The sequence below is a fragment of the Salminus brasiliensis genome, chromosome 15 (genome assembly GCF_030463535.1).
Source record: "Salminus brasiliensis chromosome 15, fSalBra1.hap2, whole genome shotgun sequence".
Lineage (NCBI taxonomy): Eukaryota > Metazoa > Chordata > Actinopteri > Characiformes > Bryconidae > Salminus > Salminus brasiliensis.
In genome coordinates, this window is record NC_132892.1 from 7,068,499 (window position 1) to 7,085,764 (window position 17,266).

The 17,266-nt window shown below is 37.5% G+C and overlaps 2 protein-coding genes across 3 annotated transcripts; both read left to right on the plus strand.

Moving 5' to 3' along the window:
- The first annotated feature begins 540 nt into the window (after positions 1–540).
- LOC140536140 (palmitoyltransferase ZDHHC3) lies at positions 541–9,976 on the plus strand. Of its 2 annotated transcripts, none has more exons than XM_072657794.1 (9): positions 541–682; positions 2,041–2,129; positions 4,397–4,470; positions 5,191–5,306; positions 6,016–6,077; positions 6,392–6,512; positions 6,983–7,055; positions 7,159–7,303; positions 8,677–9,976. In XM_072657794.1, the coding sequence occupies exons 1-9, from the start codon at positions 558–560 to the stop codon at positions 8,766–8,768; spliced, it is 897 nt and encodes a 298-aa protein (XP_072513895.1). In that variant the 5' UTR covers positions 541–557; the 3' UTR covers positions 8,769–9,976. The 2 variants fall into 2 exon arrangements, with proteins under 2 accessions (XP_072513895.1, XP_072513896.1); XM_072657795.1 differs by having other exon boundaries at positions 5,194–5,306.
- A 1,857-nt stretch (positions 9,977–11,833) lies between these two features.
- Positions 11,834–16,992, plus strand: pip4p1b (phosphatidylinositol-4,5-bisphosphate 4-phosphatase 1b). Its single transcript, XM_072656895.1, has 7 exons — positions 11,834–12,057; positions 12,366–12,559; positions 13,197–13,303; positions 13,418–13,523; positions 13,819–13,871; positions 14,071–14,161; positions 14,681–16,992. The coding sequence occupies exons 1-7, from the start codon at positions 11,967–11,969 to the stop codon at positions 14,822–14,824; spliced, it is 786 nt and encodes a 261-aa protein (XP_072512996.1). The 5' UTR covers positions 11,834–11,966; the 3' UTR covers positions 14,825–16,992.
- The last annotated feature ends 274 nt before the right edge of the window (positions 16,993–17,266 follow it).

Sequence of the window (17,266 nt, forward strand, 5' to 3'; positions counted from 1 at the left end):
AACTATGACTCTGCAAATACTGTTACATTGTGAGACTGTTGTGACAACCTAGCTATTGTTTTAGTGTATGTATGTTGAGACTGCATTATTTGACAGTGTTCTAAGAGATTGTTATAGTGTATTCACAATGTGGGGGAAAAAAGGAATTACCCAAGACTCAAAATTTAATCTCGTCTGAATCCGACTAATGTTGTGCGAGGAATTACTACAATTTTGATAAATCGGCAGCAGGATAATAATGAGACCTTTTGAGACTATAATGTTGTGATAATATTGTGTTTGCTGGGTATCCGCTTTATCTTCTGTTCCATTTGTTTCAGAAAGAACATTAAACATAACCCTTCAACATTTTTTTTTCAGGAGGGTGGCTCAAAAAAAAAAAACAACACAAAAAAAGGAAACCTTATCCAATTATATCTGAGCTAAGCTCCAGCAGAGCGGACACTAGCTGGGTAAACGTGACCATGACAAACACTAACAAACAGTCGTGACGACAGGGGATGACCTCACGCCGCTATCTTCCGCGTGACGTCGTCCGGAAGCCAGGGGAGCCGAAGATGGCGTCGTTTCGCTGCCGGCGAGATCCGTGCGGTTTCGTTTGTCTTATTTTGACCTATTTTAGTGTGTTTTACGCCGACTACGTGGTTATTCAATACGTGCTGATCCCCGCCTACTCCGGGAGGTAAGGCTATGGGTTGGTGTGGTGTTTACAGAAACAGCACCAGGCTTTATAAAGATGGTGTGGACCGCGGTCGTGACGACATCGAGGCTCCATCACTCCAGTTTATTCACTGCTGTTCTTAACAGCTAGACTGCACCTCAGTGACAGACTTTTTTCAAGCTACATTTCTTCTCCACGAAGATTCACGAAGCGAACTTTGCTTAGCTCGTCGCAAATGGCTATTCCACGACGCACCGGCAATGCCATGAAATATCGTTGACATGTTTGTTTATTGCAGTGTTTGAAGTTGGGATATATTCAGAAGGCGCCGATGCTGGTTTCTGTGCATTAGTGAATCAATGGGTTCAATCAGAGACACAGTTAATGTGTTTTTAGGAGGTCTTTAGTAAAACCAGTGATTCTATGTAGGATTAGTTCAAAGAACCATTATTGGAAACCATACCATCTTTGCATGGTTTACATATGCTTTCTTTATGAGGAAGACACTGTTGTAGCTTTATAGTTCCAAACATTTACACCTTCAAAGTGAATTGCTTTGGTTTTATATAGGACCAATTAAAAGAACTAATGAAGTCTCCCTTCAGAAGTGTACAATTTAGGAAACCTAGTTGTAGACCCGTATCTGAGTGTAATTGTAATGCAGGCCTCTTCTTTTTTTTAATGGATTGCACAGCGAAGCTGTATATATGCCCATGCTGTTCAGCCCAAATTATGGTGTGGTATACTGGCAGTGAAAAAAGAATTGCTCAGATGTATTAATGTCATACACTGATGTTTGCCACCTGTTGTTGGATGTGTTTGAAGTCTTTTTTCGGTGGATAGACACATAAAGTAAGTTATTAACATGGCAGGATGTGTGCTGGATGCCACATTGCTAATTACGTGATAGAGAGGGTTGGAAAGTGAGAAGGCATGGATTTTCTCACCCTTGACACCATTATTTTGAAATCTCATTTAGAGCGTCATGGGTCTGTGTTGAGGTTTTTTTTTTGTTCGTTTGTTTTGGGTTTTTCTGTTGGATTTGCAGAAGTGTGGTGCATTTTAAACCCATGCTTCAGTAGAATAATACCTCAAGTAAAAAGTAAAGGTAAAATTCCAAAAAAACAACTTGAGTAGAAGTAAAAGAGTAGCAGGATATAAACATACTTAATTTCACCCGTCTGTAGCGATTCCTATACAACTGATCTCAGTACGTCCAGCATCTATCAACATAGACTTTTCTTTATTGGTCAAAAATCACATATTAACACAGTAAATGTTAATGACCAAAGTAAAAAGTAGATTTTTGTACAAATAATTGTTTTAAATGATTTTATATTGTTATTCTTTGAAACATTTCTTCTTTTTTTTGTTTACAGTGTATGGTGCACTCTTCATGGATCGATATTTAATGTTATATTGTTACTGCTTCTGGCATGTCATTCGAAAGCAGTTTTCTCAGACCCAGGTGAGTGTCCCATGAAGCTATTACACAATAATACACATGAAGTCATGGTATACTGCAAGATACGATCAGAATGGTGGTATTATCTATGTAATACACTCAAAGGCATGCTATACCGTGGATATTGCCATGGGTATATAGTGAGAGAGAGATGGTGCTGCACAAATGTCTTACACTGACTATGTATATTTCGTTGTGCTCTGTTCAACAAGCGATGTTTACAACAAATGACAACTTCAGGACATGATCTACACTTACTTACATACTATACTTTTTTTTCCTCAACTTAGCAAATCACCAGACAAAAGAAAACACATATGCTAAACTGTCTCCACATTGGTGGAATTAAAGGACATAATTATTCTTGTTAAAGAGACCACAACCAGAAGCTACAGCAGATATTGTGGGTCAGCACCCTCTATAATCATAGAATTCAGCAGTCAAAGATTCCAGGTGTAACACCAGCATTTATACATTTTACTCTTTGGCTTCCTATGACTTTCTCTTCTGTGCCGGTTTTCGTTTCTGCCCTCTCTCATTCAGCTTCTTGGCGATTCCTTATGATGCTGTATAAACTGCACTACCCAGGGGGCACAACATGACGCTCAGCTGCTCTGATTGTCTCAAGTTCAGTCTAAGACAAGTAATTCTAATGCTGAAAAGTATGTAGCAATGTTCCATCATTTGCTGCTCAAATAGAGATAGCTGAGCTGAGTGGAGTTGGAGGATTACACACACACACACATAATATATGGTATCACACAGATATGTCATTCTTAAAGTATTATATTTTATTATTACACATTGCCACTTTTGCACAAAAAATATGTTGATCCAGTTTTGAGAAATGTGAACTTTGTGTCAGAATGTTATTGTGAACGGACTTCATCTTTCACATTGACCTCGATTGAAAGTTGTTTTTTTTCCTTCTCCTGTGAAGTGTAGTCGAGATATAAGGCTTTTAGGTGGCAACAATGATATGAGTATGGTAAAATGTTTTTGCAAATGGTATCCCCTTTGAGTAAATAAACTTATGTTTTGATACAAAAATCAGTAATCTTGCCTAGTATATTTTCTTCACTGTGGAAATTCAGAATGAAACACTTGATTTGCTGTTTCTGGCCAATACATCAACATGTTAATAAGAGTGGCACCGTCACTTGGAGTGCCTATACTACAGTTCTGATCCTACCGATATTTTATCACATTTTCAGACAACAAAGACTGCTGCATTTAAAAACTAGGGGTCATCTGGATTAGCTTCTCCTTGTATGTTTGGTGAGCAGTCCTTTTAACAAGCTTGTTATTTTCATTATTTTTAACACAACTCTGACAATATAATTGCTAGCCTTAGGTTTTACAGAATAGAACAGAGATGGAAAAAAAGAACAACTCTTCACTAGCCTCAGGTTCGCATTGTTGAGAAGATCTTGTGCAGGAGAATAAACAAACAGTTTTTCATGTCTTTTGTGACTGTTACCTGGATTTTACATTTTTAATGTGTTCATCTGCCATGCTTTAGTCAGAATGGACCCATTTGCACATTCTTGGCATGTTTAATTTTAGCTTATAAGTATTAAAACAAAATGTATGTGTGATTCAATCAATATCATTCAGAGACGTGGTTAATTCAATCAAATCCATGCAATCATAGAAGTTTGGTAAAAAAAAAAGATTATTGTAGAGAAACTTGCCATTTTCTTTACAGTGGTTGTGATGAATACCAGGGCTAGGTATGTTTTTTAAATGAATAAATAAATAAAGACTACTACACACAGTCCATAGAGTTCTTTAATATAATTTGCATATAATTGTACATAAATATTTGATTGGAAACACAAATCTTCTTTGAGCGCTATTTCACTACAATTCCTTGCAATTCCAACAAAATACAAATAATACAAAAATCTTTTTGTGTTATCATACATAGAGATCTGTAGCTTTTGCATGCGATAACCTTCTGTGATGTTTTTCAAGCATTTCACACCAAACTCTGAATGTATTTGTTTACATTTTAATGATTGAATAATGAAATTTTGAAAATGTGGCAGAATTCCCATCCACTATGATATACCAAGATTACTACCTGCTTCTGTAACATGAGCAAAATTGTGGGCCTCTGGGTAAGATCGTTACATAACTAACAAATATTAGTGTCACTGACAATGATGATTAAGAACAACAAATAAATCACTGATATAACGCATAAGCAAAAAAACAAATGTAACTGCATGTGCATAAGTGGGTAAAGCGTTTTTTATGTTTTGCAGGTATGGTGCCTCTCCCTGAGACAGCCATTGACTTTTCAGACCTGAGGTCTCAGTCCAACCGTATGAATGACAGGGTGAGTCCACAAGTTTTAGTGTTGTATGTTAATTAACAATTCTTCAACATTTCTATATTATTTTTAGAAATTAATTATTTATTAGAAATATTTTTTTATTAAATGTTTATCTCAATTCTCTGACATATAGGGCTTTTTGAGCTTTGCAAGAAGCTATAAGTATTTCTAATTATATACAGAGCTGGTCTAGACATCTCTTTCTGTAAGAGCTAAATAAATAGTTTGACCAAAAATTTAACTAACATGATAGATCGTTTACACAAGATGCAAAAGAAATTTATCTTTAGTTTAGAATGGAAAATGTGAGACTTACAAACATAATCTTTACAAATCTTGACAATGTATTTAGCTTCAATATCAATTGGCTACATAAACAAGTAAAATAAATGTATTTAGTAAATGTCATGAATAAACCTTTTGTAAACATTTATGGTAAAATAGGAATGCACAAAGTGGCTGCCCTACCATTCAGCTGGAGGGAAACGTTTTTGGGTGTATTAATGAAGACGAGATTGGTGATTGTCCAGTGTTTGTTAGCAGTGTTAACTTAGCATTTCATATTCTAAACTAAAGAAGCAAACATTATATTTTGGCATATTGACTACGTCTGGGGTAAGTGGTTAGTCATGGTAATTAGATTTTTTACCTAGCTATTCCTTTAAAAGCAATCCACCTCTCCACCATGCTGTTTGTGTTTATTCTAAGAGGCACCTTTGTTAGCAGGGCTGCGAGGGCTGGACTGTCTGCAGTCGCTGTGAAACCTATCGGCCCCCCCGAGCACATCACTGCCGAGTGTGTCAGCGCTGCATCAGGCGTATGGACCATCACTGCCCATGGTCAGTCTTCTGAATTCAGTCTCTTATCTGACTTCTGTTAACCCCAATGTTTCCAGGGATGGATTACCAAACAGGCCTTCTGTGAACATGTTCACACAGTGAACATGTTGCTTAGGCTTTGATAGGGTGGATTTAGGTCTTCTAATGAATGTCTTCAGCTACTTTAAGTTGAACCCATTGCTGACCATTGCTGCAAATGCACACGCACAGCTTGTCAGCACAGTACAGTAGTAGATGTAGAGGAATATTGGCAATTGAATAGAACTCTCTGGAGCAGATAACTGATAACAGATAACCATGCCAGGTGTGTGCTAGAGGGGTAGTACGTCCCCTGTATTGAGCTGTGGAGTAGTGAAACTGTGTTATCTGAAATAATGGTGCTCCATCCAATACGTTTGGCATGAGTCAGGGAGTTGGGGTTGAGGTGCGGTGGTGATCATCCCATATCCTGACCTTCAAAATTTAAATCTAGTAGAAAGCCTTCCCTGGACAGTAGGGACAGTTACGCCCACAAATGCAGTTTAAACTCTTTTTAATACCCTTAATTTTGGAAGAAACAGTGAATGAGCAGGTGTCCCAAAATTCTGTATGTAGAGAGTTCGGATGTATTAATCCATCCATGAATATCTCATGTCATATAACTATATAATTTTCATCTTCTCTATCAAACTGACTTGTCTGTGTGAATGTGTACTTTGACACATTGCAGGATCAACAACTGTGTTGGGGAGCTGAACCAGAAATATTTCATCCAGTTTCTCTTTTATACTGGTGAGTATGGAGAGCTTTTTGATCTTTAGTTAACCAAAATGAGTTTAAAATGAAATTCAAACTAATAATTTGTTAGACTGCATTATTAGACTTTACCATTATGATTATAATAATACTATTGAAATATTATATTAAATTAATTACAAATGTTGGTAATATATCAACAGCGCTATACTGTGAAATATTGCACTTTTTGAAAGTACAGAAATACAAGTGCAGTATTGTCTGTAAAGAATTTGCCATTCAGTGTTTCTGTGGAACTAGTACAGCTAGTTAGGATTCATAATTGCCCCCCCCCCCTTTTTTTTTTATAGGTATGGCCAGTTTGTACTCCATGGCTCTTGTGGTGTCTGCATGGGTGTGGAGGATACGCAGTGAAAGAGAAGGGGATGGAGAAAAAGAAGGAGAAGAAACTCCTAGCAAGCATCTGATTGTGTAAGCATGAACACCAAATCTGCACAGATAATGTCTGTATCCCATATCATAAGATCCTCATCATTTTCCTCACATTTTAAAAGTAAGTGTTTTATGTAGTACATGAATACTTAAAGGTTTAAAACATACCATTCACTTTCCAATGTATATATTTTTTTTGTGGCACATTAGCCAACACCTTTGCATATTTTGCCTACAGCAGTTTAGCCACATTCATGTTAAAGTTGTAATCTAGGACTTAATACAGGTGTGTAGCATAAGTGTTTCCTGGGATAGCCAAAGAAGGCATTGGTAATATGTAGAATAGACTATTCCATACACTGACTTATTAGATGGCTCTACCTTGACCTTTGACCAGAACATTGACTGTACTACAGAATTGTTGAAGCTTACAACACATAATTTCCATGTTTTTTCTGTGATAGGTAGGATGTTTCACTGTGTTTCTCTCCTTTTTTTATTGTATCTAGGGCACACTACATCATTCTGTTAGTCGAATCCATACTATTTGGTGTTTTCGTCTTGGTGATATTTTATGACCAGGTTTGTACTTTGCTTTATTTCCTCGCATGGCCAATGAAAATGCACACACATACACATCTAAAACACAGTAATTAATACAAATGCCATCTTCTTTCTGCTTCAGCTGGTGTCTATTATAACAGATGAGACACCCATTGAGCAAATGAAAAACAGACTTATGAAGGACAGACCAAACAGCGGACAGCTGACCCATATCACACATACACGAAAGCCCAAAATTGCACTGCTACGTGAAGTGTTTGGACGAGGTAAGTTCAAAATCTTCATTTCTGTTATCTGTGTAAATGTTATATTGAGTCCACCACCCAAATGGAAGCTGATCACTGTGGGTTATGTGGATATTTTCTATTGGCAGATGGGCTAGAGGCTGTTTGATAAATTGTAAAACAGGACAGGACTTGCAAAATGCCTTACAAAAGCAAAACTATATTGTATGTCGAAATGTTTGTGTACAACCCTTCTAATGAATGCATTCAGCTACTAAGTTGTACCTGTGTTTTTTTTCTAATGTTACCCCATTTTCTACTACATTTGGAAGGCCAAATTTTCAATCCCCATTCATGTGAACCCCCTATCACTAGCAACTCCCCCAACACTAGGAGGGTTAAGATTAGCACATGTGAAGCCAGCCACCAAATAGTGCAACCAGCACACTCACTAGGAGGGGAGGAAGTCCCATCATCCTTAACAAGGATAATTATCCACCTTAAAAGCTAAAATTTATCCCAAGTTTCTTTTTTTAACTGATTGCAGCGGATTTCCCTACAGTAGCTATTTTGCTCCATCCATGATGGCCAGTCCCTCCTGAAAAGGCATCTCCTCAACACAGTGCTTTCACCTACATGCCTCGCTATTGGAAAAATGTGCAGTGTTAGACACATGCCCCACATAGCATTTTGGATTTTTGCCCAATTTTGTCTCATTTGAGCACAAAGCTTTCTGTCAAATCTCAGAAGTGTTTTGATGTATTTTTTTGTATTCAGTAATGGCCTCTTTCTTGCCACTCACCCATCCAAGCTAATTTTATGCAGCGCTCTTGTCACTAACTGGTGCACCTTCACTCCAGTCTCAGCCACTAAATTCTGTACCTTCTTCAGTGATTGTTGGACATCCTTTTCTAGGCAGTGCCTGGGTAGTATGACGTAGCTTCTCTTTTCTCACAACTGATCAATTCATTGCTCACTGGGATATCCAACCATTTAGATATTAAAAAATAGTCTTTTAATACTTTCATATTTTTAATACTTTAATATCTTTACATATATTTTTTATACTTTATTTACTTATGAATGCTCCCTGGTGTTCATACCATGACCTGTGGCTCTTATCTAGAAAAAGTGAGCATTTTTCAGGTAGTAGTTTGTCGCCATTTCTTTTCTTACATAAAACCAGTATAACCATAAATTAATTCATTTGAAAGAGTTTTGAAACAGTAAATGACAGAGCCCACAATATTAATATCAGTGTCATTTGAAATCCAGCTAAATCTGATGACACACTGCAACACACTGGATGTATTTGTGTCTTATAAAATGGTCAGCAGTGAAGATTAACTCCAGTGTACCTAAAAACAACTGGCAGCTCAGTATACATGTTTGTTAAATCGCTCCTTTATTTGCAGGCTCAGTGCTGTGTTGGCTGTTTCCGCTCCACTCCTCTCCCCCCTCTGCTGGAGGAATCAGTTACTCAGCTGTTCCTGATTACGATGTCTAGAGCTTCAGTGTTACGGTTTGAGTGATGGACAGATTACTGTATTAATGAGCTCTAGCAAAGTGTTACACTGACGACAAATGGACGTGTTAAAGTTCTGGAACGTACCATAATCTGTGTACGTGCCACTTATTTACACAGTGTACTAAAGTGGTAAGAGCTACTGTGCAGGAAATGTTACTGTGTCTTTCTTACTTTTTTTTCTTCCTTCCTTCTTTCTTTCGTACTGTCTTTGTGTTTGTATTCACTCTCATTAAGAGGTTCTGTATTACTCATGCACTAATTATATAAAATATTAATTTATATCAGTAATTAAATAATTACCAGTCAGCTAGCCCAGACTGGCCACAGGTACTGAGTAATATAATCTAGGCACACTGAAGTCATTTGACAGCTGCACATGGCACAGTATGGAATTGAGAGAACTGGTCCTAATTGAGTGTCTCTCAAACAAATGAAAAGGCCAGTTTATGTTCATGTTCTTGTGTTTTACCTTATTTTGGTTAATGACTACCTTGAAAATGCACTGTTTCCGCCCCCACTTGAATGAAGTCTAAGCATCTCTTAAAAGGTAAATGTTGCAGGGTAAATGCTGTCCTAATGTGTGTCCATTGACTACCTCAGAGTATGCTAGTTATATATTGAAATACAGTGTAATTGCTGTTAACTGCACAATCTGTGTTATAAGTCAGTCATAATAGTGTAGTCCCTGAACTACTGTGCAGTATCTACAACTATGTACACTCTGAGCTGGTCTTAAGGCGTATTTGGCAATTCCTGTTGGGCTTTTAACATTGACATGCTGAAGGCTTGACACACACATGTACAGTACTAGATGCATTGCCTGACTTGCACTGAAGGTGTTACTTTTTCCCCCAAATGAAAATATTATTTTTCATTTATTGATTTATTTGTTGTGTGTTGCTGTTGTTTTTTGAATGCATAGACTTTATATACATATTTTAACTGTACATAAATACATATTTTATAAGCATTCATTGCAGAGAACGTGGTGCAACATTTTCAGGGTACAGGCTTTGTTTTACTTTTGTTAATTTATTATGAATTTGCTTTGCTTTGTTGACAGCTTGAAGGATGTGTGTATATAGCTAATAATGTCTGATGTTTACATTGATATTTATTGTACTTTCTCTGTGAAACTGTCAAAATGCTGCTCTGACTTGTGAAGTAAAGGACATCTTTTAACATGATGGTGCTTTGTTTCTTTGTAAGGAGGGAATTTAATTGGCAGTGTAATAAAAACATGCTAAATCAAGAAAACAATGTAAGGCTATAAACATTATAAACTTGTTCTCTAATAATTAAAATAATATTGATTAAAAAAACATCTTGCTTGCAAATTGGTAACAGTGGCCATTTTCATTTCATTTCAGGGGCAATTAATCAATAGCAAGTATAACCACCTTTATAAAAGCAGAGGTTTTGGCAGGATGATGGTCTGGACAATGTCGAGGATGAAACATATAAGCAATGATGTTAGAGAAGCAGTTGTTGCTGCCCATGAATCTGGAAAGGGTTATAAAACCAAACCTAGCAAATCAGCACAAACACGTCATACCAACTGTCAAGCATGGCGGTGGAGGGTGTGCTCTTCACAGATGAAAGCAGGTTCACACTGAGCACATGTGACAGACGTGACAGAGTCAGAGAGGATGATCTTAACATCCTTCAGCATGACCGGTTTGGCAGTGGGTCAGTAATGGTGTGGGGTGGCATTTCTTTGGAGGGCTGCACAGCCCTCCATGTGCTCGCCAGAGGTAGCCTGACTGCCATTAGATACCGAGATTAGATCCTCAGACCCCTTGTGAGACCATATGCTGGTGCGGTTGGCCCTGGGTTCCTCCCAATGCAGGACAATGATAGACCTCATGTGGCTGGAGTGTGTCAGCAGTTCCTGCAAGATGAAGGCATTGAAGCTATGGACTGGCCCGCCCGTTCCCCAGACCTGAATCCGATTGAGCACATCTGGGACATCATGTCTCGTTCCATCCACCAACATCACGTTGCACCACAGACTGTCCAGGAGTTGGCGGATGCTTTAGTCCAGGTCTGGGAGGAGATCCCTCAGGAGACCTTCGCTACCCCATCAGGAGCATGCCCAGGCGTTGTAGGCACGTGGAGGCCTCACACAATACTGAGCCTCATTTTGACTTGTTTTAAGGACATTACATCAAAGTTGGATCAGCCTGTAGTGTGTTTAATTTTGTGTGTGACTCCAAATCCAGGCTTCCATTGGTTAATAAATTTGATTTCCATTGATGATTTTTGTGTGATTTTGTTCTCAGCACATTTAACTTCATTCAGATCTAGGATGTGTTATTTGAGTGTTCCCTTTATTTTTTTGAGCAGTGTATATCAAAGTATTTTACTGTCAAATGTGAGGCCATCAATCCAATAGCCAAAGCTTGGCCAAAATTGGGTCATGTGACAGAACAATGATCCCCAGCACACCAGCAAATCTACAATATACTGACCAGACCTCAACCCAAATAAAATCCTGTGGCAGAACCATAATAGAGTTGTGCACGAAACTCTTTTTTCTCAAATTGAGTGAGTGGACTAGAATTCCTCCAGAACAATGTGAGAGACTGATAGTCATACAACAAACCATTACTTCATTACATACTTTTTATTATTTTAGGTTATTTGACATCTTTGCTTTGTCCTTCATGTTTGTTTCATGCAATCGGGCAGTCAAAGCATTTCACTGCTAGTTGTACCGTGTATGACCATGTATATGACAATAACTTTAATTTGATTATTTAAGTTATTTAAGGTTACTTTAGAAAGTATTTAAATTAGAAGATTATTTTAGTTATGTCTGCTTCTACATGCTGTTGATTCATGGGGTGTACTTGTGTACTTGTATGCCATGGTAAAGATAATCTGAGCAAAACACCATCGTGGCCCTTAGATTTTCAAAAGAGAAAAGACTGTTTTCTGATGTAGAAGTGAAATTTTACTTGGACTACTGAGGTAATCCAGTAATCCAGTGAACGACGGTGTCATGGTCACGTGACCATGTTGTTATTTTTGTTTCCCATTTCCTGCTGCCACAATTCATGTGATCTGTGTGGCGCTTCCTGGTGTGTTTTCTCGCATCGCTACTCGTGAGCACATTTCTGTCTAGGAGAAACGCCACGACCCTCGACGAGACCCTCCGGCCGCATCGTCCACGGTATGGCGGACGGAGAGAGGTCGCCGTTGCTGTCGGATGTGAATGGGTTGAACGGGCTGTCAGCTGTAGGAGATGAGTCCAAGAGAGCCCACGGTAAGAGCGCATGACTAGTTTAACTGCACAGACTGCAGGCAAAACTACCCTCAGTAAGCTTCACTCAGACCTGTGCCATTAAAAACCAAAAGCTACCACTCACTTCAGTCCCAGGCTCGTTGAGCCTGTTAGTCTCACATATAGGCACTATAAGCTCCTGCTTGTTATGTTAAGCCTACTTAATAGTTCTGGAAGTTTTTAGTAAGCAATTTCATAATGTAAAAAAGTGGTCGTTGCACTTTTAAAGCTCTTCTGTTCTCCTGTTCACATTCTGTTTCACTCTCTTCACCCTCTCACCCATTCCCAAGGTTTCCCAACGTTTGCCAGTGCGCCACCCCTGCCTGGGTTGCTGGGTGAGGCCCCACCACCGTACTCCCCACTGGCCTCTCCTGAAAGCAGCAGTGCCCCTGTCATTAGCTGCAGAGTGTGCCAGTCCCTCATCAGCGTGGAGGGAAAGATGCACCAACATGTAGTCAAGTGTGGTGTCTGCAGCGAGGCTACAGTAGGTCACCTGATAGAAAAACACATGCACATTAAAGCAACACTATACCTGCCTTTTTGGCTTGCTACTACAATACAATATGAAAGCCACACTGTTGATTTTACAATACAGGTCTTAGTATAAGCATGATATAAGATAATCCTTTACCACAGATAGGTTCTTATTCACCCTTCGAACAGTGAAGCAATGCAATACAGAAGAAATTCTGGTTACTTTTCCTGTCCCTAAGATTGTCTAATGTCTCTGTGTGATCAGATAAATGACCGTAAAACTTTAACCACAGTCAGTGCTCGAGTTATCACAAATTCCTCCCTGTGGAAAGTCCCATGCCTGAAAGAACATTTTTCTCAGCTCAAGGACAAGGAATCAAAGATGGCCAAAATACTGTCTTTGGTTTTTGTCTGTATGCTACAAGTGTGTCAGATTAGATTTCGATTAGAAATTCGGTTGCAACCAGATTTGGACCATTTCATAAATAAACCTGGGACATTCAGCAGCCTATGATATCAACAGCCTATGATATTTAAGTGCAGGTGGATGTCCCACATGTGATTTACTTAAGAATCGACACTATTATCTTCAGTCAGATACAGAGAACAATACTCAAAAGCTTGCCTTTCTCTTTCTCTCCCACCAGCCCATTAAAAACGCCCCTGCTGGCAAGAAATATGTGCGCTGTCCTTGCAACTGTCTCCTGATCTGCAAAGTCACCTCACAGAGGATCGCTTGCCCTCGGCCTTACTGGTGAGAGAATGTCAAATCAAGATGTCAAGTCACAAACCTTGCCAATGATCTTGTGAAGCTGGATTGAAAAAGAAAAAATGTTCCTACTCACAAACTCTGTGTACTTTGGCGCAGTAAGCGCATTATTAATTTAGGTCCAGTCCATCCTGGTGTAGGGAGTCCAACTCTTCAGCCTACTGGAGCAAGGGTGTCCTGTGGCCACTGTGGAAACACTTTTCTGGTAATCATGATCACCTTTTTGATTATTATTGACTGAATGAACCATAATCTTATGGATGTAACATTTCACTTGGTTTCCTTGGTTGTTTTAACATGGATATTCTTGTTTAGACATTCATGAGAAAAATGTGGACTGGATTCTTAAGAACTACAAAGAATATAGGAACTACAATGTGTAAATGATACATAGGAACATGAGTAAATGGTCCCACGTTTGTGTGGGATGATCCCATTTATATATATATACGTATTTATATTATATTACGTCATTTAAAATAAGTTCTGGTTTGTTCTAGTGGACAGAGTTTACAAACCGAACATTAGCCCGCTGCCCCCACTGCAGAAAGGTGTAAGTATAAATATATATGAATACCAATGTTTTAACTTGAATGGCTGACTATAAGTTTGATTAAAATGATTATAGTGGAAAGTCAAAGTTAATGGACGTTTCTATTATTTAGTAATTCATATTATGTACTGCACACCTGACATGAAATATAAACCCTTTCTCTACCCTGTCCAACCCCTCACCCCTGGCAACTTTATAGCTCATCAATTGGCCAGAGGTACCCAAGGAAGCAAAGCTTGATCTGGTTTGTCTGTTGTTTGCTCTTCACCAGTGCAACTGCTGGACTAATGGTAAGTGTTACCAAAGCAACACATTTAGTATGATAATAATAATATTAATAATAATAATAATAATAAGCTGTGTTAGTATATAATAGTGTACAGTTAAAAGTGGACCATAAATAAGGTTCTGAACAAAAAATTACAGTGCCAAAGTCACCTAGCTTGTTTAAGGTGGTAGTTACTTCAGGCCCCTGCAGATGGCGCTGTTTAAGGATGATTGGGCTCTAGACACCTGCGGTGTGCAACAGGTTTCCTAGATTGAGGTGGTACAGTGTCCCTACACTGTACCACCTCAATCTAGGAAACCTGTTGCACAGGTGCATCTGCAGGGGCCTGAAGTAACTACCACCTTAAACAAGCTAGGTGACTTTGTCACTGTCATTTTTTGTTCAGAACCTTATTTATGGTCCACTTTTAACTGTACACTATTATATACTAACACAGCTTATTATTATTATTATAGGGACGCAGCATGCAAAACCATCACCATGTCTTTAAGAGCAACCCTTTCTCTCTTGCTCTCTCTAGGCTGGTACATGGTGGAAGGCACAACATAACCAAAAGCTGTATGTGCTGTGGGCCTTTTTCATTCTCCTAGTTCTAATCAGTCTGGTCAGAGCATTACATTGGGCCTGCCTGAAGATCAGCGAACCACTGCACAACTACAGATAAACAGAGAAACAAAAAAAGGTAACAAAAAATGAAGATTTATGGAAGGACACTTTGGACACTTTATTGCTGGCATAATGGCATAATTTGGGATATAGATATATATATATAGAATTTTTTTAATGCTAATTAAATGGTTATAAAGTCTTATAGAAGTTGAAAGACAGTTCCTTTTTCTCTCTAGCTTGTCCAAAACATAAAGTGGTTTATTTAAAATGATCTTTCTGCATCTAAATTCCAAAATCAGACACCATGTTAAGATCTCAGTACATTGATATTAATGTATATGATCAATGCATTTATTAAGTTCAGTGGGCAACAGTTTTGCTTTAACACTTACTTGCAAGTTAAAAAGTGGGGGAACAGGACCAAACACCAAAGCACAAATGTCAAATTACATTTTTACATGTACCTATTGCAAATTCGTTATTAAGAGAAACTTACATTATCTTGTTTATTTTGTTAACATACACATCCTTTACAATATTACTTGGGGGGGGGTCGATATAAAATGAACTATTACATCTGTCTCTGTTTAATTCTGGCAGGGTGAAATTCCAAATGTAATATTCCCATTAAATTTTTACCGTAGTGAAACTGAGACAGATTAAATAATAAAAAAATTTATCTTGCATGTCTGTCTATTTAGCTAGCTATATGTCTATGAGACATATGCCTCTGGTGTAAACCAGTGCATTTTAAAGCAATAATTACCATTTGATCATTGGTACCGATTTTACTGTTCAATTGCAAGGGTAAATGAGCACAAATATTTACACTGTCATGTATGTTGGGAAAAAAATGGAAAAATGGTTTTATCAACATGACAAAAAGGTTTTGTCAACATTAAACATATATTCACTGGTATTTTTCATTTCAGCATTTCAAATTAGTTTGAATAAGCACATATTAATGAAACCCTTTTGAACAAGCAAAGCTTTAGATGAGCAGGCAACAACAAGGCATATTTGAATGTACTGGTGTTTTTTTTTTTACAAATTATCAAAATATCTTTTTACAAAATAATAAACTATATATTTTTAGATTTGCTCTGTTCAGCTTAGTTTCCATTGGTAACAGACAACACACGTGATGTGTTTTATGTTGTGTTTTACATGAGAGAATCAGTAGTGGTGATGGGCACCTGCTGTCGAGGCCTTTAATGCCTTTAACAGTAACATAACAAAGTTATTACTTGAAATGCTTATAAATATGCTGCCTGAGGCCTGAGACATTGTTTTATGATGAGTTTATGATAAGCTTGAAACCTTTCTTTACATGATAGAGGGGTACACACAATGCTGTTATAAGGACTAATAGTATCCAGACAAAACTTATTTATTTACCATCAACATTACATAAAAACATAAATGAAATGATTATTCATTGTAGACATCACAACACTTTATGACTCAACGATTAAATTATACCGAAAGCATAGTTCCTAGCTAATTTCAGATATGTCTGGATTGGCCTAAAATATTCTAGATCAGGGAGGACATCCCTATTTAAGTTGTTGCAAACAGACAAAGGAAACACGCTAATTTTCAAATGTTTTAAAGTGTTCTCAGACTATTGAAAGGAGGGGGAAAAGTCAAAGGAAATCACACAGAAATGTTTTGCAAGTCAATAATGACCTCCTTCTAAATCTTTTTATGAAGCTTGGGTACCAAAGCACATGCCACTTGTCAGATTTTATGTTATATGAAGAAAATATTTCAAGAGAAATAATTCCATTTCTTTTTTCAAATACACATAAAGATTGAGTGGATCATAGTTCCATAGTAAAATGAATAACATGCTAAAGAAGTAGCTAAAATTAGAAGTATCTGACTTCTTTTTTTTGTTCCATATTCTAATATACATAAGATGGGACTATGTTATTTGTTGTGAAATGTTAATATTTTTAGACCTCAATCAGTCAGTCAGTCTGTCACAATGTAATCACTTTAACAAAAAAGTCTCAAGGGTCTTTGTTTGTTTGTTTATGTTTTTTTCCAAACTGGAACATAATGTCATGTACACTACAGTCTCTAACAGACACAAAACTGCAGAGGCAACCAAAAAACATTTTTTATTATAATGACGATGATGTGGTGATATGTTTACATGCCGTGCAAAAATACTGTGCATTTTTATATTGCAAATAAAATTGCAAGTGATGCACCACATTTTACTGTGTGACTAACAGAATCTACTCTGCTCGATGTTAATTTGTTGTTGATTGTTTTTGTACATTCTTTTGTGACTTAACACTTTTAATAAACCTAAACCTTTGTTCTAAGAAATGTATGTGGAAAAGGATTAATTTATTTAAGGTACAGTTTCGATTCAATTAAATTCAACCTTTTATTTAAACTCAAATTTAAAAAGAAAGTAAAATAACCTAAATCAGAAAACAATCATATAGAATGTTAACTAAAATCCAATAAAACAGTTACAGAC

Coding starts and splice junctions, on each gene's coding strand:
- pip4p1b (XM_072656895.1), top strand. CDS start 11,967: ATGGCGGACGGAGAGAGGTCGCCGTTGCTGTCGGATGTGAATGGGTTG. Junction 12,058..12,365: donor TGAGTCCAAGAGAGCCCACG/GTAAGAGCGCAT, acceptor CCCATTCCCAAG/GTTTCCCAACGTTTGCCAGT. Junction 13,524..13,818: donor ACTGTGGAAACACTTTTCTG/GTAATCATGATC, acceptor GGTTTGTTCTAG/TGGACAGAGTTTACAAACCG.
- LOC140536140 (XM_072657794.1), top strand. CDS start 558: ATGGCGTCGTTTCGCTGCCGGCGAGATCCGTGCGGTTTCGTTTGTCTT. Junction 683..2,040: donor ATCCCCGCCTACTCCGGGAG/GTAAGGCTATGG, acceptor TTTTGTTTACAG/TGTATGGTGCACTCTTCATG. Junction 5,307..6,015: donor ATGGACCATCACTGCCCATG/GTCAGTCTTCTG, acceptor GACACATTGCAG/GATCAACAACTGTGTTGGGG.